Source organism: Callorhinus ursinus, unplaced genomic scaffold (assembly GCF_003265705.2).
Source record: "Callorhinus ursinus isolate GAN/ISIS: 27379988/994484 unplaced genomic scaffold, GSC_fseal_2.0 scaffold49, whole genome shotgun sequence".
Classification (NCBI taxonomy): Eukaryota; Metazoa; Chordata; class Mammalia; order Carnivora; family Otariidae; genus Callorhinus; species Callorhinus ursinus.
The window spans coordinates 5,257,768-5,278,832 of NW_027397111.1; the positions used below are offsets into that span (position 1 = coordinate 5,257,768).

Here is a 21,065-nt window from a genome sequence, read left to right on the forward strand (position 1 = left end):
CCCTCACACCCTAAGGAGCCAGGACCTCACGGACAGACAGCTGAACGGCAGCCACCCTCCCATAGAGATCCCTCCTCTTTGGAGGGCTGTGAGATGCTGCTTCACCTGCTTCGTGAGCAGTACCTGCCCCCCGGACTGGAATGAAGGGTTGGACCCCAGCTCCACCATGAACCAGTTCTGAGACTGGGCACAAAACTCTCAACTTCTGAGCTCAGTTTCCTTGTTTAGTAGGATGGGGGAGATCGTGCCTGCCTCATGGTTGTGTGGTAAGAACTGAGGGAGAGAATGGGTGTTCAAGCGCCTGGCGCTTGGCGGGGCTAGGCCAGGATGAACTAGACTCCTCCCTCCCTGTTTCCCGAGTACAGCCGGTCCCAGCCTGCCTTGCAGCCTCCACACCCCTGGGGTGTGATGGTGGTGTCTGACCTGAGTGCCCCCCAGACCTACAGAAGCAGTGACTAGAACGGGAGTGAGGAGGCAACAGGATGGCACTCCACCACATGCACCAGGCTGCAGTGCCCAGAGGCCCCAGGCTGATGCTGGCAAGTCAGCTCCATGGGGGCCCTGGGCACCACTGCCTGGCAGGTGCACAGGTGCCTGTGCTCTGGAGGGCATGACGTCCACCCCCAACCTGTGAGTGTCCGGTTCCCCATCCACGTGTCTGGGAGCTGGGGCAGGGGTGGAGCTGACAGCCCACGCAGACATGGCACAATCACCCAGATACCCCCACAAATCCCACCTAGCTCCCCCTTTCCCACCAGCTATGAAAGCCACCCTGGGAACACTGCAGTCTCCTCTTCAGGGAGGCACACACCATAGGAAGGGATTCTGTAAGCAGTTTCTGGTCCCAGGATCTGGGAAGAAGGCAGGCTCCAGACCCTGCCCAGCCTCAGAATCTAGCTTCTGGGAAGTGCAGCCAGAGAGAACAGTGGCATAGGTGGATGGGTGTGGTTGAAGGAACACCCTCAATCTAAACCCAGGACTCCTGGGAGGCCACATCTAATCTGCTATGAAAGCCTCAGCTATAAAGCAGGAAGTTCGGGGGACGGCAAAGCTAATGACAGTGGTTCCCCAGCTCCCGGTAGCAGAGCCCAGCCTCAGAAGCTGGGACCAGCCTCCAGGATTCCAGCAAGAGCACAGCCGCTGCAAGGTCGCCAGGCAGGCTGGGGAGAACAATCAAGACCCAGGAGCCCTCTGCTCCCTTTCTCATTAAGAAAGCCCTCACACTCACAGCCACTTTGCAACAGTCACTTGGACCACATGCAGGGCTCTTGGGGACTGTAGCAGGCCATGGGCCTGCCAGGTAGGGGGTCTGAGCCCACGGCTCAGACAGATGGGAGCCCCTCAGAATTCACAAAGCCTGTCCCTTCCCAGGAGCAGCGACTCCGCCAGTTACCCCAGACCCACTTCACCTCCCGAGCTGGCCCAGCCTGGGAGAGATCAGCTTTCTGCTTCAAGCACACTCTCTGCCATTTACAGGATGTCACAAATAAATGCCCAGAACCTTGGCTCCTGTTTCTAAGAAAGGTTCAGGTGCAGTGGCTCAGAACAACAAGCCATTGTTTGCCTGATGTTCCATCCCCCACTGGGAACTGCCCCCCCACCCCTGCCCACACACACACACAGGCCCCTCAGGAAGGGGCTGAAGAACACCAAGTACTTCTTGGGTTTATACCAAATTAAAGGGGGAGAGAAGACAGAGGTCAGATTTACCTCCCTGCCCACACTGTCCTTGTGTGGCTGTCTCCAGTGGCCCCGTGTGTGAACTGGCTCTGGGGCGCCCTCCCAGAAAAAACTCCATGGTGATGCCATGATACCCACGTGCAATTATCGCCTCCCTTGAGTTAGCTGGGATTGAGACTATACTTTTCAAGGCTTTAAATACAAGTCCTTAATGTGACCTTATTAACCACTTAGCTAATAAGCACTTTGTGCTGCTGAGCTTTTTGTGCAATCCTGACTTAAGGAGCAATTACAGAAGTACGCCAAGGGCTAGAAGGTAGCTGGCAGGTGTCGCCAGACCCATCTATGTGCTCATGGGCCTGCTCAGTTGCCCTGCCAGGACAGAGCACTGTCCAGGTCACCCAGCCAGGTGATCTAGGATGAAGACAAGACTTGGTCTTTCAGAATGGGCCAGAAAGGCTCCCTTCTCCCAGTTGCAGTCACAGCCCCAGCCCATTGCCATGGCTTTCCTAAGAATAACGAAAGCACCCTTAAGGAGAGCAGCACTGGGTCTCCCACACGCCCTTTCCAACCTGATAGAAACCAACCCAGAGTCACCACTGGCCAACCAAGAGGTGGACTGGACTTCCTGGAGAGGTCACAAGGAGACCCGGTGATGGAGAACTCATCTCAAGAGGTGAAGGGGGGGCCCCCCGAAGCCCACCCCAAAGACCAGTGTGGAGGCAGACATTGCCCTGAGGATTATGGGTTCTCTTCTGCTTCTTGTCAGTAGGATGCCTTATTGGCTCCAGCAGAGCGAGGACATGACCAGCCAGATGAATGCTAGCTCACTGCTCCCCAAACTACCATTGGTAAATGACCAGGTTTTGCTTAAAAAAAATTAAATCTCTAGTCTGTTGTGACCTAGTATTTCTGGACATAATAAATGTGAATTACTGGAAATAGGACCACACACTTGGATGTGTGGCAATATCAGATTGCTCACAAGTGTCCAATGCTCACTCTCACTCGTCATGCTCATTGGGTCACAGACCAGTACCTGCCCATGGACCACACTTTGAGCAGCATTGCTCTAGCCAACCAAGCTCCTGGGATCCTAAGACAGAGATCAATTTGTAGAGAAACTTCCAGAAAACTCATTCTGGTATTGACCTCAGAGTGAGAGCCAGGGTTTCTCAGCAAGGAGACTCATGCACTAAAAGGTAGGCCATATATGTTCCTGCAGAGGGCTGGTCAAGGGCAGAATTGATAATTTGGGAGAGTTTGTGCAAACAAAAAGATTTGGCCAAAAATGATCACATCCCAGTCACTAGTTTTTAAAGAACTGGTTATTCTGGAGGGCTATGGGGCTGCTTTCGCAGACCTTTACGTATCTTGCAATATTCTTATAATTTTGAAGAAGGTTTCTTACTACCCTCTTCCCTCTTTTGAATTCTAATTATTTTTCAGTTAATTAGAACAAGCTGGAATGGCTGGACATTTCTGGTGTGCCATTATTTCACCTTACATTAGATTAATCTCACATACACCATTTCCCTTCTGTGAGCCTCAGCTTCCTCATCTGTAAAATGGGGAGACTACTGCCACCCTTGCAGGGCTACAAGAAAGGGTCACCATAGAATCCAGGCCACACCTCACATGGTGTGGGGCCCCCAGGAAGCACTTTGCAGGGAATTAATGAGTCCAAAACACTGCCATTGGCTTGGCTTTACATTTCCATGTTCTAGAACTTCTTTTTTCCTTTCTTAGATGGTCTTCACTCTGGGAAACTCTAGGTCACTTGGGTTCTATCCTCTGCATGAGTAAGAATGGTATGGCCTACCCAGAATGAGCACACTGGCTTCTCTTCGATGAGTCAACCCAGATTCAAACATGACATGGTAGCATAACTGTTGTCCCCAGCATCATCCCCAGAGGCTGCAGAAGATGGCTGGACCCCCACAAGGAGGCATGTCTGAGGCAATCCTGGCACTCTGAGCTCAGAACATGACTGTCAGTCCGCAGCTGCATGTTGGAGCCTTTCTCACCCAGCTCCCTTCTGGTCTGCACTCCCTGATGTCTGACTGTGTCTTACTCATCTCCATGCTCCTGGCACAGGGCGTTTGCTCTGAATGAAGGAGGAAGCAGGTTCCTGGGCCCCTCTGTGTCCAAACATTGCTAACTTCCCCCCTAGGGCCTGGAACTCAGCCAAGAATACCAGGTGCCCAGGCTGTGCTTCACCATGGAGCTGGGCCACCTGAGGCCACCTGGCCTGCTGTGAGCATCATGAAGCCCACAAGGCTCGGGCAGGGTAAGGGCAGAGGTTCTAGGACCTCAAAGCTGAGGACTCGCAGGAAGGGGAGGTTTCGACAGGCAGGGCCTGAGGAGGTCTCCTGCGCCCACTGGGACCAACATTCCCCTTTGAGGAGTGCCTGGGGGAGAAACATCATAGGACAGGCTATGGGCCTGGGTGTCCAGTGGTATGCTCAGGGCAAGAGCAAGAGAGGGCAAGAACTGAAACCACCTTGTTTGAGGGGGTCCGGAAATGACATGCTCAGATTTGAGACTCGGGCAGGCCTTTGAGGCTATGACCTCCCCATGGGTGCCCACGTCTGCACCTGCATCCCCTGGCGCCAGGCACTGTGCTGTGATCATAGGCTCAGAGCCTTGCGAGGTGGGTCTCATAATCCCCCTTCGCAGATGGGGCAGCTGAGGTTCAGAGAGGCTCTAACTCACCTGAGGCCGCACTGTTCTTAAGTGGCTGGGATGGAAATGGAAACCTGAAGGTGACTTCTTTGCCTTGAGAAAGAGAGGAATCAACATGCATTTCAGGTAAGTGAGATTTCTTCCGAAATTCTCCTCTGCTGGGGAGAGAGCACATTTACTGGACACTTTAGGCATTCTACCTTTGCCAGCTCACTGCAACATTCCTCGCACTATCAGGGCTAGCTGCTGTCACCTCCGGTCTATAATTGGGGGACCGAGGTGCTGGGAAGTCCACCAACTCCTGCAAGGTCGGTGCTCTGACTCTAAGCCCGTGTTCTTCTCCCTATAGCACCCTGCTTCCCTGAAACACACCAGCCCTCTGCAAATTAAAATCCCCCAAGCTGGGATGCACACAGGACACCTCCAAAGGCAGTCCTATCCCAGGAACAAAGAGAAGAATGAGGAGGTTGGGGGCAGCCTTGAGATCTATCCTTGTATCAAATGAAAGAAAGACATAGTGCCCAGCCAAGCCTCCCTTAGCTTTGCTCCAATGTGCAAATCTCTCCAGTAAACCCTGCAAATCCAGTTTTAAAACAAACACCCCCAGGTAGAGAAAGCTCCTTTTGTAATGCACATTGCTCTTCTGACCCAGGAAGACTTAAACCACAGCCCCCTCTTGCTCCTTGGCACAAACACTCAGCCACCATCTTGTTCCTGCAAGAGCTCGCCAGCCTTGGCAAATGGCTAGCAGCCACACCAGGTGCCAAATTGGCAGTGGCCTCCCTGCTTGAAAAAAGGAGTTAACTGATGGATGAAGGGGGGGTTTAATGGGATGGACGAGTCGAATGAGTGCTGGAGACATACGAGCGGACATGATCCTTAGTTGGGTCTTTGAAAGACAAGACTCTGGTAAGAATCTAGATCCTAAATGAGAGGACCTCAATACACCCTGTGACCATTCAGGCCAAACTCTCAGGAGTATCACTGAATCTTAAAGCAAATGTCCAGCTGAGAGGGCCATTTGAAGGCACAGCGCTGGCCACCATCTCCCGGAACTGGTGACCCAAGTCTGCACCCCTGTAACAGGTGGTCCTCATCCGGGTTTGGATAGGTCTGTTCCCACATGGAAGGGATTATCCCTGGATCCTCAGAATTGGAGTGTAGGGCTCTAGGGCAGGAATAGAGACATGCTGCCTGCCTCAAGTTTGCCAAGGGCTAAACATCAGTTTCCAAGTGCATTTTCCTTCCCCAGCCTTCCCTGAATGGAGGTGAGCTTGGGCCCCTGGGCAATGAGAGCAGCCCATCATTGGCTGGGCAGAAGCACTGCAGCCTCAGGCTCTCTTCAGGGGAGAGGCTCCCAGAGCTCCCTTAGGACTGAATGAAGTTTGTCACCAGGTTGTCACAGAGTTTAAGCAGCAGCCAATTCTCTCTTCAGAGGAGGCTGTCACCCTGCCAGATTCCGCATGCACAAAACCCAGTGTTGAATGGGTTGTGGGGGTGGGGTCCAGGAGAGGGAGGGAAACTGGTGGTGGGGGGTGGGGAGACTGCAGGGCCAGTGGCAATATCCTCTCTGAGACTGCTTGCCCCTGGAAACTCACCACTCAGTCCTGTCTACAACGGCTTCACACTGAGATCTGGAGGGCGCTGGGAATGTTGAGTCCAGACTAGGTCCTTTTTACAGAGAGACTAAGGCACAAAGAGGGTCAGTGACTTGCCCACTGTCCCAGGGTGGCCCTAAGAGCTCTCCACTCGTTCCCGGCCCCACTGGGAGAGGCGCATCAGCCTGTAATTCATCAGCCCAATTACACCATCACCTGATGGCCAAGGCTGGCTAAGGAGACGGGATAAGAAAAAGAGGTGGTGACTGTTCTACCACAACCTGGTAGAATAAAGAGTCAAGCTATGGGCGGGAGGGGGGGAGCAGAGGGCCTGGGATTGCTCAGCCCAAAGCCCACCGCATTTGCAGCTCTCGATGCACCTGGGTGCAGAGCTCCCCGTGGCTATAGCCTGCGAGCTGGTGCGTCTGACAAGGCCTCCCATTCATGCCTGGCCGCTGTGGTACAGAGAACCCTGTGCCGGGGGGCAGGAGGCCTGGGGACTGGTCTCCTTGCACCTTTGTGTTCCTATCTGTGGCTCTACTCCTGCTCGGTTCTCTTTCCCAGGAACAACAGCCCCCACTAAAACTGCATTTCACATTGCTACCCTTCCCCAGCACGCTAGCTCCCTGCTATAATTTTTCCATAGGAGGTACTATCTTGTCTTTTGATGTATGATATAATTTACCTATATATTACATTATTGTTGATTGTTCATTTCTACCTACTAGAATACAAGCCTCATCAGGGGAGGAATGTAACTCCAGACCACTGATGCACATCCCAAGAGTCCAAAGTGCCTGACACTGAGCCGTCTGTGGTCTAATAAAGGTTTGTTGAATGGCTGAATGTTCACTTGCTGGCTCGCTTCATGAGTGACATTGGTTAAAACCTGCTTGAGGAGCCCAATGGAGGAGAAGCCGAGGGCCTCAGTGGAGCATGATGATGATGGAGCAATGCCTCCTGACAAGAAGTGTCCCTGTCAGATCCTGGTGGCCCACACGTGCCTGCGCAGATTGCCTCTTGCCAGCACCTAGAGCTCAAACGCCTACTGGAAACCAAGTCAGGGACCTTGGGAAGTGTGGGGGCTTTTCTTGCCCCAGCTCTGCCCTCAAGCCAGGCCACACTGAGCATGAAAGAAAGGCAGAGGCTAGAGGGGACGCGGACCAGGGCCAGCTGGAGGGGCTGGGCAGGAGAGAAGCACAGTGTGGGCCCAGCTGCCCAGCCAGGAGCACCAGCGGCTGCCTGTCTGTGCCCAGGCACCCTGGCCCCTTCTCGTCCTGTCAAGGGCGCCATCACAGGAAGCACCCCCCAGGGGAGGGTCCTCTCCCGAGCTGGGCAAAAAGGCTGCTCTGGAGCTTTGGTGAGGATGACGAGAAAAATGCCAGTCCCCACCCAGACAGCTGCTATCACATGAGCCAGGGATCACTCTCGTGCTGATGAGAAAATACAGAAGCCCAGATAGGTCAGGAGGCATGAGGCCAAATGGCTGACCAGTGGCTGACCTGGAACAAGATGCCGGGCATCCTGGCCATGGCTGTCTTCGGTGGAGCTGCAGATCAGAGGTGTCTGTGCTTCTCTGGGCCACCTCCTGCTGCCCTTCTGGGGATGCTTCATACCCTTACTGGGGATGGTGGAGGGGGTGGGGCTGATAATATTCCTCGCTCCTTTCTTAGAGACCCTACCTGCACCCTTCTCCCCACAGCAGTGGGGGTCTCAACTACAAACCAAGAGGCAGCTCCTAATTTTCCACTAAGGCAACAGCAGATTGCTGGTTTGTGCTTCAGCCTAACAGCATGGAAGCAAAGGAGCAGTAACTGTGATGGGGGACATCTAGCTTTCCGCGCCAAGGTAAGCCTGGGGAAGCGAGACAGACCAGGTGTGTTTGGAGGAGCACGGTTTGCGAGGAAGAGACCAAAACCCACTTCCCTCTCCCACCGCAGCCTGCTAGTGTTCTCAGCATACTTGGTAACAGGAGGACAATGGAAACCATGAAAAGTGCTCCAGAACCCCAATTTAAAAATTGTTCAAGGGTTGCATCTTGTTAAAGTTAGCTTCCCACCTCCTCCCTTCCTCTGAGCCAACCTCTGCACTGCTAACTGAGTCATCCTTCTCGAATACAGAGCCGTGGCTTCAGTAGCTCTAAGAGAGCAGAATAAAACTCCTTAACATGAAGAGCGGGCTGACTTCCACCCTCACCCTCCACACTGCCATAAATACTTTTATTCCCAAAGCAAGCTGCACCAGAATCTTCTTTCTGTTCACACAAACCTTGTCTGCCTTCCTTTGCACATGCTAGACCTTTCTAGAACCATTGCCCTTCCCCTTCCATGGAACCCTTGACACTTGGTTCCCATATTGCCTCTTGTGTGAATCCTTTCCAGGTTTCTCCCCTCTGGGTTCCTATAAACTTGCCCTTTATGTCCCTCAGAATTAAGGGGCAGTACTGAAAAGTGGTATGTTCGCCATGTGAGCTGCCGTTCGGTTAGGTCAAAGACAGCCAAAGACTGGCAATCTCCTCCAGTTCAAGGCTAACGTGCTGTTTGTCCTCAGAACTGGAGTGAGAGGGCTGTGCCACCGTCCTCCTTGTGTCAGCATCTGGCACATGGTGGTGTATGGTGGGTGCCCAATTAACGCTTGCTGGATGAGCAGCACGGTTGGACACATTTTTGTGTGTCTCCTGGTCCGCTTGGTTGCTTGCTCCAACACAGAAACAACCGAATCCAGGACTGCTGGAAAGGATCTTACACATTTTCATCGCAGCCAAAGCAAGCTCCAGATGCTTGTCTGCGCAGGTCAAGCAGAGCATGAGAACATCTCAGAACGTGCAGGGAGTGGGGGCAGCTAACTGTTCAGGACGACTACCTTTCTGGTAGGAGAAACAGAGTCAGCAGTCGATGGAGAGGAAGCAGCAGCGGGATCGGGAGACGGAAGGCAGGAGGGAGAAGCCGGAGGGTGAGCGAGAGACAGGCCTTTAGAAAGTAGTTTATTCTGCACAGAACAGAAACAGAGCAAACGGTGATGGTCCCTGGCAAGTGCACAGTGAGGCTCCCCTCCACCGTGCAGCCCCATGCCTACACGTTCGGGGGTGGGGGGGAAGAAATCCAGGGCTGTGTCTCAGGACAGAAGAGAAGCCTCTGTCTTGGGAGCCCAGCAGGACCGTCTGGCTCCCGGATACACTGCATTCTGCCACAGCTACCCTGGCTCCCTCATCACAGCGAAGTAGCTGGGGCAGACCCGCCCTGTTGCCATGTACGTCTGCCGCAGACTACCAGAGCTAACTCCTGACGCCCTCGCTCTGGAGCTTGGTGTGAAGTAGAAGCTGCAAACTGAGGGAAGGAGAACCCCGGGCCACTGTGGGGCAGACGGCCACGGCAGGTGCCTCTACAGCCCCCTGGGACCCAGATATGAACTCGCTGCAAAACTTCCTTCCCATGACAACGACTCGGCCCAGTAGCACAGGACACAGGTCTGGAGGAGACCGAGTGAAAGCAGCAGAGGAGTTATGTTCTAGAGCTCAGGCTGTCTGCAAGCAAGGGTGCCCCTTGCACACACACACACGGACTGTGGCACCTCATTATCAACTCTTCCCTCTCCTTGCCATGCACTCCCTCTTCATTTCAGCAAGTTTCTAGGTCAGTCCCTGCCATTCTGAGGCAAAGCCACTCCGTTTGGCTGATGCTGCTGTTTGGAAAAGCAGAGCACGGGTTAGAGCCTATGGCTGGCTCGTCATTCAGGATTTCCCTGGTCAGGGCCACGGGGAGATCTCTCCATTGTGCCTCAAAACACCATGGTTTCACTTTAAGACACTGGGATGTGATGCCTGCAAGGACCATCTTTCCTTTTTTGTGTTCCCTCTTAGGGAGCTCAGTGCCTACTCAGGCCCGTCTAGGCTCTACCAGCATACGTTTCTGCTCGTCACATTTTCCTTGGACCTGAGCCTACATTGCTACCTTGGTCTTCCCTTTGTCATGACTGATCTAGTATTTTTGCATCTGCTCATTTGAGTCTTTTTTAGATGCCAGCCCAAATCCCTTAGTGGCTTGAAAAGTCAATAGCCCCTCCTGCCGGAAAAGGAGGAGGGAGGAGGAAATGAAGCTCCGGAGATGGATTCGTGGCCACTTCGCTAGATGTGCAACATCTGGGTTCCTGGGGGCTCTGAACGCCCCGTGTTTACCTGCGGGAAATCCCCGTGTCCAAACATGGAGGCAAGGTGAGCCGCCTTCTCCTTAATGTTCTTTTTGTGAAACTCCCTGTTGGCCAAGTTCTGAGCCCTCTTCTGCTGGTCGGGCGAGAGAGGAGAAAGAGAGAGAGCAACAGTGCCAGAGCCGACGGTGGTTGCCTCCCGGAGAGTGGCAGAACGGGATAGGGGACAGCCACCCACCCGGGCAGAGGAGGGAAGGAGGGAAGGAAGGCGCCCCAAACACAGGCAGAGGCAGGGCCACGGGCGGGCTTTCACCTGCAGAATCTTGTCCTCCACTTGCTGCAGCCGCCGCAGCGCCCCAGAAAGCGCCAGAGCTCCCTGGCAGGCGGGAGGCCGGCCAGCAGGGGCTTCAGGCCCGCCCAGCTGCAGGTCAGACTGGGCTCTGGCTCTCCAGGGCCTGCTTGGGCACCCGCCGCCAGGAGACACTTGCTTCAGCTCTCGGAGCACGTGCCCCGTCACAACCACCGAGGGGAACTGGGAGAGAAGGAAAGTCAAGCTTCCTTCCCGACTGTGGCCCATTCACACACCCCCTGCCGTGAGCCCTCCCCATGAGGACCAGGGACCAAGGGCGCAGCAGGGGCCACTGTGAGTCAGACTCCCCCCGCTAACCTCAGGTCCTGACTTTCCGCCACCTGCCATCCTCATTAGTGATGCACGGTCTCGGGCCTCACCCCAGACCCACCGGGTCAAAACCTGCACAAGCCCGGTCTCGGTCCTATAGCTGCATAGGGAAGTCACCTAGGGCACTTAGAAAAAGTCACCCGAGTTTGGGCCCAACCCCCGGAGAGTCTGTTTTAACTGGTCTGGGGGTGGGTACCAGATGGTGATATTTTTTAAAAAGCTCTCTAGGTGATTCTTCTACGCACACAGGCCTAACATCACCGAAATATATCCTCACTGACTTCGCTCAACCTCCACCACGGGAGCAACACCAACCTCCTACTGCTGGCTAGACATTTCTGAACAGTGTGCTCAGGAATAGTGATTCTGTTCAAATTCCAAACCCAGAGATGCTCGCTGGACAAAGCCTCGGGCCCTGGCTGCCTCCCGGCCCCGGGCGAGTCCTCGTCTGCTTGGGCACCAGGAGATGGCTTCACAGCACCCCGGCCTTACCCCTTCCGTGGTGTGCAGCCAACTGGCCACCTGAGCTCATTTCACCATCCCTGCCACTTGTCCTTCTATTTAGAAATCTCCTATCCAAGTGGTCTGCAAATAAAGCTAAGTGTCCCGTAGCGTCCCCCAAATGCCCCATGTGGTGCAGCCTGTTTTACCCCAAGCAAATAAAACACCAAGAGCACAGCAGTTGGGCAGACGATGCTCCAGACTGGCACATACTTCAAGAGGCTGCAGACCTGGTTATTCTTACCTATAAGGATGGTCACCTCAAGTTGTGTCTGCCTTCCCAGAGAAGCTACAGTCAGCCCTACCTGGGGCACACAGAGAGCCACGGACCCCACCCCTCTGGATCAAAGTCCCCTCTAACTTCACCAAGACAGGGTCCACTGGAAGGAGCCCTACCTGCCTTTTCAGAGGAGGTGACGGGCTGGGTGTGGGCTCCTCTGGCCTAGGGCAGCGAGAGTTAACAGGTGGGTCAGAGGAAGTGCGCAGGACAGGCTTACCCATCCCTGAGACACGGCATTCCTGGGAGGATGAAGGTGAGTCCGAAATAGCAGCCACAGGAAACATGAAGGAAAAGGTGAGTCAGACACTTGGAGGGAGGAGAGGAAGAGAGGCAGGCAGAGAGAGTTTGCAAGTGCAGAGACAGCACTGGGCTGAGCTCCCACGAGCCAGGCCCAGAGGGGAAACTTGAACCCCGGTTCTCTGTCCATGGGAACATCAAGTCCTGGAGTCCCCTTCTCTTGGACAACGTGTAAATCCCAGGGAGGCCTTGCTTTTGGCTCAGACCTGGGGCACTGGGCCTGCACCATGAGAGCCTATGCCAAGCCCAGGTGGCCAGGCCTGGAGTCCTCCTGGAAATGGCAAAGTCTCCTGCACACAAGATGACAGGGATGCTACATTCCTTCTGATGGAAGAGAACCCTTGACTGACACCTGGGGACTTCTAGGGGCCCAGCCTCCAGAAGGGGCAATTGAGAAAAAAATCACAAGTCTCAGGACGATGGCCCTCTTCTCACAAAACTTGGCTTCCTGGGGAAGGCCAGTTTGTCCGGGAGGGGCAGGTCCCCCATCAAGACCAGGTAGACATTTATGATGACTGCCTATAACGTTAATTAACCAAGAGTCTGTCCTCCTACTGAGAGGAGCCTAATTCTGTTATACGACAGGTGTTCTCCAAAAAAAAAAAAACCAAACCCCTTGTCCCAAGCTTTTGTAATGTGACGGTGGCATCCCAAAGGAATTCAGGGGAGCAAAATGAACCCCACAGCGCAGACCCTGGAGTCAAGTCTGAGAGCAATCAGCTTGGTGTCAAGCCTGCCCCATGGCACTCTGCCTCCTTTAGCCGCCCAGCCGCCCTGCTCGGACACCACAGCCTTGCCGGCCTGACCCAAGGGAATGCGGAGGAGGGGACGTCAGAGAACACTTGGGGGTTGGTTCCCATGGAGCTGAGAGCCGTGACTTAGTTTTCCCTGGGGTGCACAGGTTTTCTCACTCTGGACTTAACTCCCAGGCAGCCAGCATCTCTAAAACTCCCTTACGCTGTACCATCTCAAAGATGGCTGCAAATCAAGTCATGGTTACAAGGCAAAACCAAATTCTGGATTTCTTCTCCAGGGCAGAACAGGCATCAGCCAACTATGGTCATCAGGCCGAAGCCAGCCTGCTGCCTGTTTCGGTAATTTAAGTTTTATTAGCACGCAGCTACGGTCCTGCCTATGGTCGCTTTCACACTTCAACGGCAGAGATGAGCAGTTGCAGAGAGACAGGAGGCTCCCGAAGCCTCAAATCTTTGCTATGGCCTAAATGCGCTACCTGGTCCTTCCTGGAAAAGTCTGCTGACTCCTGATCTAGAAGGAGCCCCCGTCTCCCCTGAGCCAGGCCTGGCTGGCATACCTGAAATCCACCACTAGCCTGCACGTTTCTGCTGGCTTCTCAGCAGGTGCTGGTCACCAGGAAGGCAGGTCCAGTGAGCATCTGATGGGACTCACCTGCCTCAGGAGCGAGGGGTTCCGAGAGCTCTCCTCGAACTTGGCCAGCAGCTGACTTGCCATGGACTTGACCTTGTTCTGGCCTCCCCCTTCTCTCCCGCTGCCGCCCTCTGGACTGCAGCGCAGGCTGCGGCTGGGATAGGCTGAAGGCTGCAAAGGCCAAACGAGCACATTGGTTACTGTGAACCCAGATATCAGGAAGGGGCCCGGGGACTTGGGACACCGGACCAGTTTTCTGAAGGAGGACGTCAGGGTTTGAGGATGGGAGGCAGGAGCAGCAGGTGATGCCCATTGAAACGATGCTCACATCTTCCCAAAGGACGGGCACACCCACTTGGGAGCCAGACAGGGTTTGAAAACAGCCTCTTTCACCTCCCAGCGCAGTGACCTTGGCAATTTACTTCATTTCCCTGAAGTTTCCCCATCTATAAAATGGAAGCCTAGTCCACTTCACCTGGTTGTTGCAGAAGTCAAATATAACAATGAAGTGATCAGCAAAACAGTTTTCCAAATACACCATGTGGCTGCGAGAGGTGAAGAGTAGGGCGGATGAAGAAAGCAAGAGGGGGCGTCAGTCAGGCAAGGCACAGGCTTTGGGCTTCTTTCTCCTCTCTCCTCTGCGCCCCACTCCCAGCTTCAACCAGCCCTGCTCTGTGGTCACTATCTTTTAAAAAAAAAAACAAACAACTTTTCATCTGGAAAGAATTTTAGACTTACAGAAAAGTTACACAGAGAGTTCCTGCATACGCCTCACCCAGATGCACCCAATGTTAGCATCTAGAATAACTGTGGTACTGTTACCAAAACTAAGCAGTGAACACCGGCATGATTCTACTAAGCTAGAGACTTGATTCGGACTACCCCAGCTTCCCACTGATGTCCTTTGGGTTCCAGGACACGAGTCCAGGTCCCACGTGGCATTTAGCCATGTCTCCTCCATCTCCCTCCTCTGTAACACTTTCTCCATCTTTCTTTGCCTTTCATGACCTTGACAATTTTGAAGGACACTGGTCAGCTATTTTGTACAGAGTCCCTCAGGCTGGGTCGGTCTGATGTTTTCTCATGGTCAGACTAGGGTTGTGGGTTTTGAAGAAGATGCCTCAAAGTTCAGAAGTGCTTGGGTCCATCAACGTGACTGTTGACTGGTGAGGGGCTGGTTGTGGTCACTTGACTGTGCTGTTTTATAAAATGGAGTTCCACGTGAGCCTTCTTTAGCTCATCTGCTAAAAAATAAAACTTGGACAGCTACCAGCATTCACTGATTCAATGTCTGCTCTCCTTACCAAAGGACCTGCTCCCATAGGCCTCAGCAGCAAATGCCACCATTGTATCAGGTGGGCAGTGTGCTTTCCCAAGGAGGCACTGCATCTCCCTCACAGGAACAGATGTTCTCAAGACAACGAAGATATGTTCACTTAGAAAAGTCATGGGAAGAGGCAAGCTATGGCCAACTGATTTTTTTTTTTTTAAAGATTCCCTAAGAGGGGCAGCCCCAGGGGAAACCGTGTATGCGTAGCCACTCTCGAGTGTTGGACAAACACAGACCAAAGTGTCACTCCCCACTTCGAAGTGCAGAATGTAACTCTGCATATCGATATAAGCTTGAGTGGAAGAGGGTAGGTTTACTGGAGTGGTCACTGTTTGCTCAAGGCCAAAGTCAGCCAGGATAGTGGGTCATGCAGACCAGCACTTCTCAGATACTAATCACTGAGGGGCTCTTTCAGAGGCAGATTCAGATTGGTCCATAATCTGGGGGCCTGACCCTGCATCTCTATCCAGCTGCTAGGTGATGCTGATGCTGTTGGTTCCCAGCCCACACTTTGAGTAGCAAGAATTTGGAAAGAATTATTGCTTAGTGAAACCTGACTTTAGTAAAACAGTTGGCTCAGGTCAGCCTAGAAACATCTCAGAAGGGGCAGGTGCAACCGATTTCAATTCCCACACTCTGACTCCTGTGTTGTCAGCAACAGAGAGCACAAACACTCCCTCAAAGAAGCCATGGATGAAAGGCAGGAGCAGGTTTCCACCTGAGACATCATGCATCACAGGGAAACCTCTAGGGAGGAGGCATGGGCAAATCACAGGCACTTAAAATGAGAGCCAACACCCCATAACTGGGAAAGTGGGAGGTCTCCCCCCACCCTGTTCCTCAGCCTCCGCTTGCTCCTTTCAACTATCTCCCTATTCACTGGCTTCTTGCTCACACTAGCACCAAGAGATGGAGAAGTGACTGCTCTTGAAGGGATCAAAGAAGTTCTAGAAAAGCTTTGGACAAAGGTGATTTGAACTCATCGGATAAAACGTTATTTCTGCACATTTTAAGACGTGAACTGAACTCCAGGGTTCCGTTATCAGAGCATCCCTTTGCCCCTTCCAGAAAATGGGGTAAACAACAGGCAGCTTCCCGACCCACCCAGGTCGGGCCTTGTGGCTCTATTTGTTATAAAGTTCACTGTTTTGAGACCCCGTGTCTGGAGAGAGATTGGTGCTTCATTTTGACCAAGTAGCCTGTAATTTTCTGCTTTCACCAGAAGGTGGCACTTGTGGGCACCAGGCCATTTGCCTAAAAGACAAGTGCAGAAAACGAAAGGTAGAAACTATGGCTAGGGGACAGGAGGGGCTGCCGGTGCCCGGTCACTACTCTCCGCTAATAGTGATGCTGTGTGGATTAGCACAGGTGCCTGAGAGCATGCTCGGCACATTATATACGTTCTCCTATTTAATCTTTAAAAATCCTGCAAAAAGTTGCCTACACATGCCTTTCACAGACGTGAGCCACAGTCTGGGAGGCTCCGTTTCTCCAGGTGACATGGCTAGGAAGCAGCAGAGAGAGGACCAGAGCCCGATGGTTTCTCCATCAAGCCAAGCTTGGAACCGAGCGGCTCACAAGAGAGGAAAGGAGGAAGGGCCAGTGCTGTGGTCACTGGCTATCAGGCAACCAGCCTTTGTTTAATTTTTTTTTTTTAAGATTTTTATTTATTTGACAGAGAGAAACACAGCGAGAGAGGGAACACAAACAGGGGGAGTGGGAGAGGGAGAAGCAGGCTTCCCGCGGAGCAGGGAGCCCGATGCGGGGCTCGATCCCAGGACCCTGGGATCATGACCTGAGCTGAAGGCAGACGCTTAACGACTGAGCCACCCAGGCACCCCACCAGCCTTTGTTTAAACAGACACCGTGCACACGAACCTCATCCAGGTTGTTGAAGCCTTTCCGCCTCCGTTTGTTCATGTCGCTGTCTTCAGTCTGGGTGTCCACCTGCAGCAGCCAAGAAAGCGTGGTGAGCTCAGGGCCAGCAAGGTCTGCAGTTCCACCAACTGCCCTGAGGCCATGGGGCAGACCCTGCGCCAGCCTTCGGGGATGCCACCCTGCCCGCCAACAGGTGCCATCCCAGGAGACAGATGGACACACATCACCCTGCACTGTGACAAATGTGATCACAGAGTTCTGTTCAGAAGAGGGAGGCTTCCTAACCGGGGTGGGGAGTGGGAGGGGGAGGAGAGGTGTTCTGTCAGAGGGGTGGGAATCACATCCCCAAAGAGCATTCTGAAACATCCCAAAGCACAAAGAATCCCCGTGACATGGGCGGGGCAGGGACTGTCTCTGTGGTCGATGTGATTGACCCTGGGCTCCAAGCAGTCACAGCCCGGCCTGCTGATGCCCCTTGGCATGCTGCCATAAGGAGACCCCCTCCTGCAAGGAGATGCCACTGCTCACCTCACAGGCGGGGATTCTTGGGGCTCAGAGCAGCTGTCCAGGAATTTGAAGGCAAATTACACCTGCCATTCGGTCACCATTGCAAATGCCAGTAAATGATATTTTATCAACTTCAAGGGAGCATCAGGTATGGTCTGGAAACTATGGTGATCATACAGCAATGTGTTCCCAGGACCATTTTTTTGTTTTGTTTTGTTTTTTTTTTTTAAGACTTTACTTATTTGACAGAGAGAGAGAGAGAGACAGCGAGAGAGGGAACACAAGCAGGGGGAGTGGGAGAGGGAGAAGCAGGCCTCCCGCCGAGCAGGGAGCCCGATGCGGGGCTCGATCCCAGGACCTTGGGATCATGACCTGAGCCGAAGGCAGACACTTAACGACTGAGCCACCCAGGTGCCCCAGGACCGTTTTGATTTGTTTCCCCAGCAGAATTATTTATAGTGCTCCCTTCCATTCTCAAAAGCATCCCGGTTAGACAATAAATTGCATGGATGCCCTACCAATAAGCCCTTCCAGCTCACTTTCTGCTGCCTGAATCTGAACACTGAAGTCTGGAGAACCCCACTCTACACAAGCTCACTGCAGCGACCCTGCAAGGGACCAAAGGGCACACGCATTGTCAGTCTTGTCTCCTGTGGGAGGATGGGCAGGGCTGCACAGATGGAGTGAGGCTGTGGGCTAGGCTAGGGACAGGCGGCTGGACTCAGCGCCACCCCTGTGCCCTGCCAGGTGAGTCTATCCTGACCCTGGGGTTAGACCAGTCTACCTACCCATGTCCAGTATTTCTGTCATGAGCATCTTTGCTGCAGACAACTTTGCTTCAAGCCCCTTTGCCACAAGAGTTTTTACCACGGAACTCATTGGATATAAAGCAATTTTGCCATAACAGATACAAAGATAATGGGCTAACAGTTTGGTTTCATCAGGTGATTGACAGCTTGGTTTCATTTCTCCTCTGGCACCGTGCTCCCGTTTTTATATTATATAAATCTTAGCCCTCATAATGGTCTATACAGTGGTGCAGAGTTTTGAACTCGCATTTCCCATAGAACTTTGGGATGTCTATTGATGGACACGTGACAAAATGCCAAGTGGAAACAATATGTGGAAGGTGTTCACAATGCAACATAAAGTTGAGTCACAAATACGCATCCTTGTATTTAGAAATGGATATCTCCCTCTTTTTTTTTTTTTTTTTTTTTTTTTAGAGAGAGAGAGAGAGAGTGGGGGCAGGAGAGGAAGAGAGAATCTTAAGCAGGCTCCACGCCCAGCATGGAGCCCAAAGTGGGGCTTAACCTCAAGACCCTGAGATTATGATCTGAGCTGAAATCAAGAGTCAGACACTGAACCGACTGAGCCACGCAGGCGCCCCTGGATACCTCTCTTAATGAAGGAAGAAAGTTTAGTGAAAAAAGAATATGTGTAATGTCGAACATGGAGATGAATCAGTGAGCAAAAAATGTATAATAATATGAACCAAAGACCGTGAAGACAAGTGCTTAGGTACAATCTTAGGTACGAAATGAAACCAGCTGTTTGCACAGTGTTGCCATGAATCTACGCTACTTATTCTGAAGGATTCAAATCTTTTGTATTTCACAATAGTCTTTTTAATTTTGTTATTTGTTTTTCATGTTTCATATGTCCTTTTTAATGAATGCCCATCATTTGTTTCTTGTGCTTTTCTTGTTTACAGCACAATTGCTTTAGGGCTGATTAGTTACAGAGCAAAAATGCTTGCAGCAAAGATGCTTATGGCAAGACTACCCGGACCCTACTACCACCGGCCTCCAGCTGGGGCCTTCTCCATATGGCCAGCCCCCTGAGGGCCATGGAACCCCCACCCCCAAGCCTCCTACACACTCAGGCCCTCCAGGGCAGGCCAGCTTACATCCCAGCCTTTGTTCCACTGAGCAGGCAGAGGGAAGGGCTACTGACCATCTCTCCCCCTGAACCCAGGAGTACAGCCCAATCTGCCCCACCCCTCCTACCCCTGCTGCGCCGCAGGGATTCTTTTACCTCTCACCTGTTCTGCAGTAAGAACTCAGAGCCCCCAGCACCCATGACTATGTGCCCACTTGCTCCCAGTGGAAAGCACCTGCTTCCCCTGTTTCTGTTTTCCCATCACCCCTGACCCTTCCCACACTTACCAGCACCTTTGATATTTTTAAAGACAAGATCCACCATAGTTTAGGCATCGATATTTGTTCAAAAATTTGACCCTTCCCTTGTTCAGGCAGCACAAAACAACAGATCAAAGGGCCCTGCCCTCCCTTTAACATTTTTCTCAGCTTCTAATAAATCATTATTCTGTGAATGGAAATGATTTCAACCCAAACGCTTGGGCAAACACCAAGAGAAATAGATGACCTTATTTGCAACAATGTTGGGTCTTAGAGGCGCAGGCCATCTGGGTCCCCAGCTCCATCGCCTGTGAATGGCTTGCTGGTCGAGACAGGGGCCTGAGAAAGTACAGGATGTCCTACCCAACAAGAACACTGCATGCATAATCTTAGGGGTTTCTGTTGTTTTGTTGTGGTGGTTGTTTCCACCGTAAATGAAGAATTGGCTTTTCTCTCAAAGAGCTACACCTCTTACTCTCTCTCTTGCATTCAACAGCTTGGGACTTGACTGTTCCAACTTCAGAGCCAAGTAGATCCAAACCCAGTAGGTTAGCCACAGGCTCACAAGAAACGCTCCTGAGAGGGAGTGTGTCCAGCACCTGAGAAGACCCCAGATCCTTCAGCGGGAAAAAAAGAAGTAGGTGGGGCAACCTCCACTCCTCTGATTCAACCTGACCCATAGAAAAAATAAAATGCAGTCTATATGAAAAGGTTGGCAACACACATACCCAAATGGTCTCTACTCTTCCTTACACATTTCTCATGGAAGCGCTTATTCTCAACTAAAGAGTTAGGTTAAAACAGAAAGGTGGAGAAAACTCAAACCTAGGGATTTACCTAATTTTTTCTTATCTGTATATCTCTATCTGCAAGCCAATGTTGCCTTAGTACCCCCATCTCCTTGGACTCTATTTTGCTCTACAAAGAATGGAGTACAAGGAGGAAGAAAATACTTATGGTGACCAGCAGGAGAGAGAGAGAGAGAGAGAGCATGAGAATACACAAACAGCTCACTTTCTTTTGCTCTTAATTTTTTCCTGCCTTTCCCCCTAAGAACATTTTCTTATCATGTTTTCCCAATGATCTGAAAGAGTCCATACACCAGATGGCATTTCCCCCCCCAGAGGGCATTTATTAAACTAATTGGTATCGCCATTAAAAAAAAAAAAAAAGTATTTGCTAATCTGAGTATTTATTTGATCAGCACAAGATAACCATGTCCCCATAAAGCCCAACTTCCTATGATTTTAGCCCAAAGGAAACAACCTTTATATTTAACTAGTTAGTTTAGCCTAACCCTGGAGAAATTTGGATCTGGGGCATAGAAAGAGAGACCGGCCACTGCAGGCAACGGCCTGGTTGAGTAGGGAGGCAGCGGTGATATTTAGGCCAATGACACTGGCAAGAGAACTCTTCTCTTCTTCAGTAACAGACTAGTAGGGAGTCATGAGTTCGAATTCTGACATGACTTACTTCCCAGCTGTGTGACCTTAGGAAAATCACCTAACTTCCCTGACTGCAGTTTCCTTATCTATTATTTCCTCACCTAGATATCCTATCCAGCTCACAAATTGTTGTAAGGATTAACAAAGTCATGTACATAAAACACTTCTTATAAGGCGCTATATACATGTTACACACTGTTACTTAGGTTAATGCTAGTTAACAGAATTAGAAAACCTGATTTCTAGTTCTGACTTTGACTTTCCACCTACAGGCAGGACATCACGATTTAATCTCCCCACAGCCAACATTCCCCTTCTCTAAAACTGGGCTGAGAACACATGCCCAGCCTTCCTCCAAAGCGAACACAAGGAGCAGATGAGATATATATGAAACTGCTTTGTACGCCGTAAGGTGCCGCACTGATCATGGTTGCAGTGGAGAACCAAGTGCCCAATCCCGCTAGCTTGACTCATTTTCTCAGGAAACAGGCATCTGCGTTGAATTGGTACTCCTA

General features: G+C 51.9%; 1 protein-coding gene across 11 annotated transcripts in view; it reads right to left on the reverse strand.

Annotated features, from left to right (window-relative positions):
- Positions 1-21,065, reverse strand: part of MICAL2 (microtubule associated monooxygenase, calponin and LIM domain containing 2) — a 214,588-nt gene that overhangs the window by 85,678 nt on the left and 107,845 nt on the right. For 4 of the 11 annotated variants that reach the window (XR_012375353.1, XM_073882906.1, XM_073882909.1 and 1 more), the window contains exons 16-22: positions 16,458-16,526; positions 13,271-13,420; positions 11,683-11,805; positions 10,420-10,638; positions 10,138-10,239; positions 8,826-8,951; positions 4,396-4,458 (exon numbers count right to left, since the gene is read on the reverse strand). Coding sequence is in view for 10 of the 11 variants with exons in the window: in XM_073882906.1 (XP_073739007.1) it covers positions 4,396-4,458; positions 8,826-8,951; positions 10,138-10,239; positions 10,420-10,638; positions 11,683-11,805; positions 13,271-13,420; positions 16,458-16,526 (852 nt within the window). In the remaining variant the exon portion in view is untranslated. The remainder of the gene's footprint in view (positions 1-4,395; positions 4,459-8,825; positions 8,952-10,137; positions 10,240-10,419; positions 10,639-11,682; positions 11,806-13,270; positions 13,421-16,457; positions 16,527-21,065) is intronic. The other 7 variants (XM_025894193.2, XM_073882907.1, XM_025894195.2 and 4 more) reach the window with 3 other exon arrangements.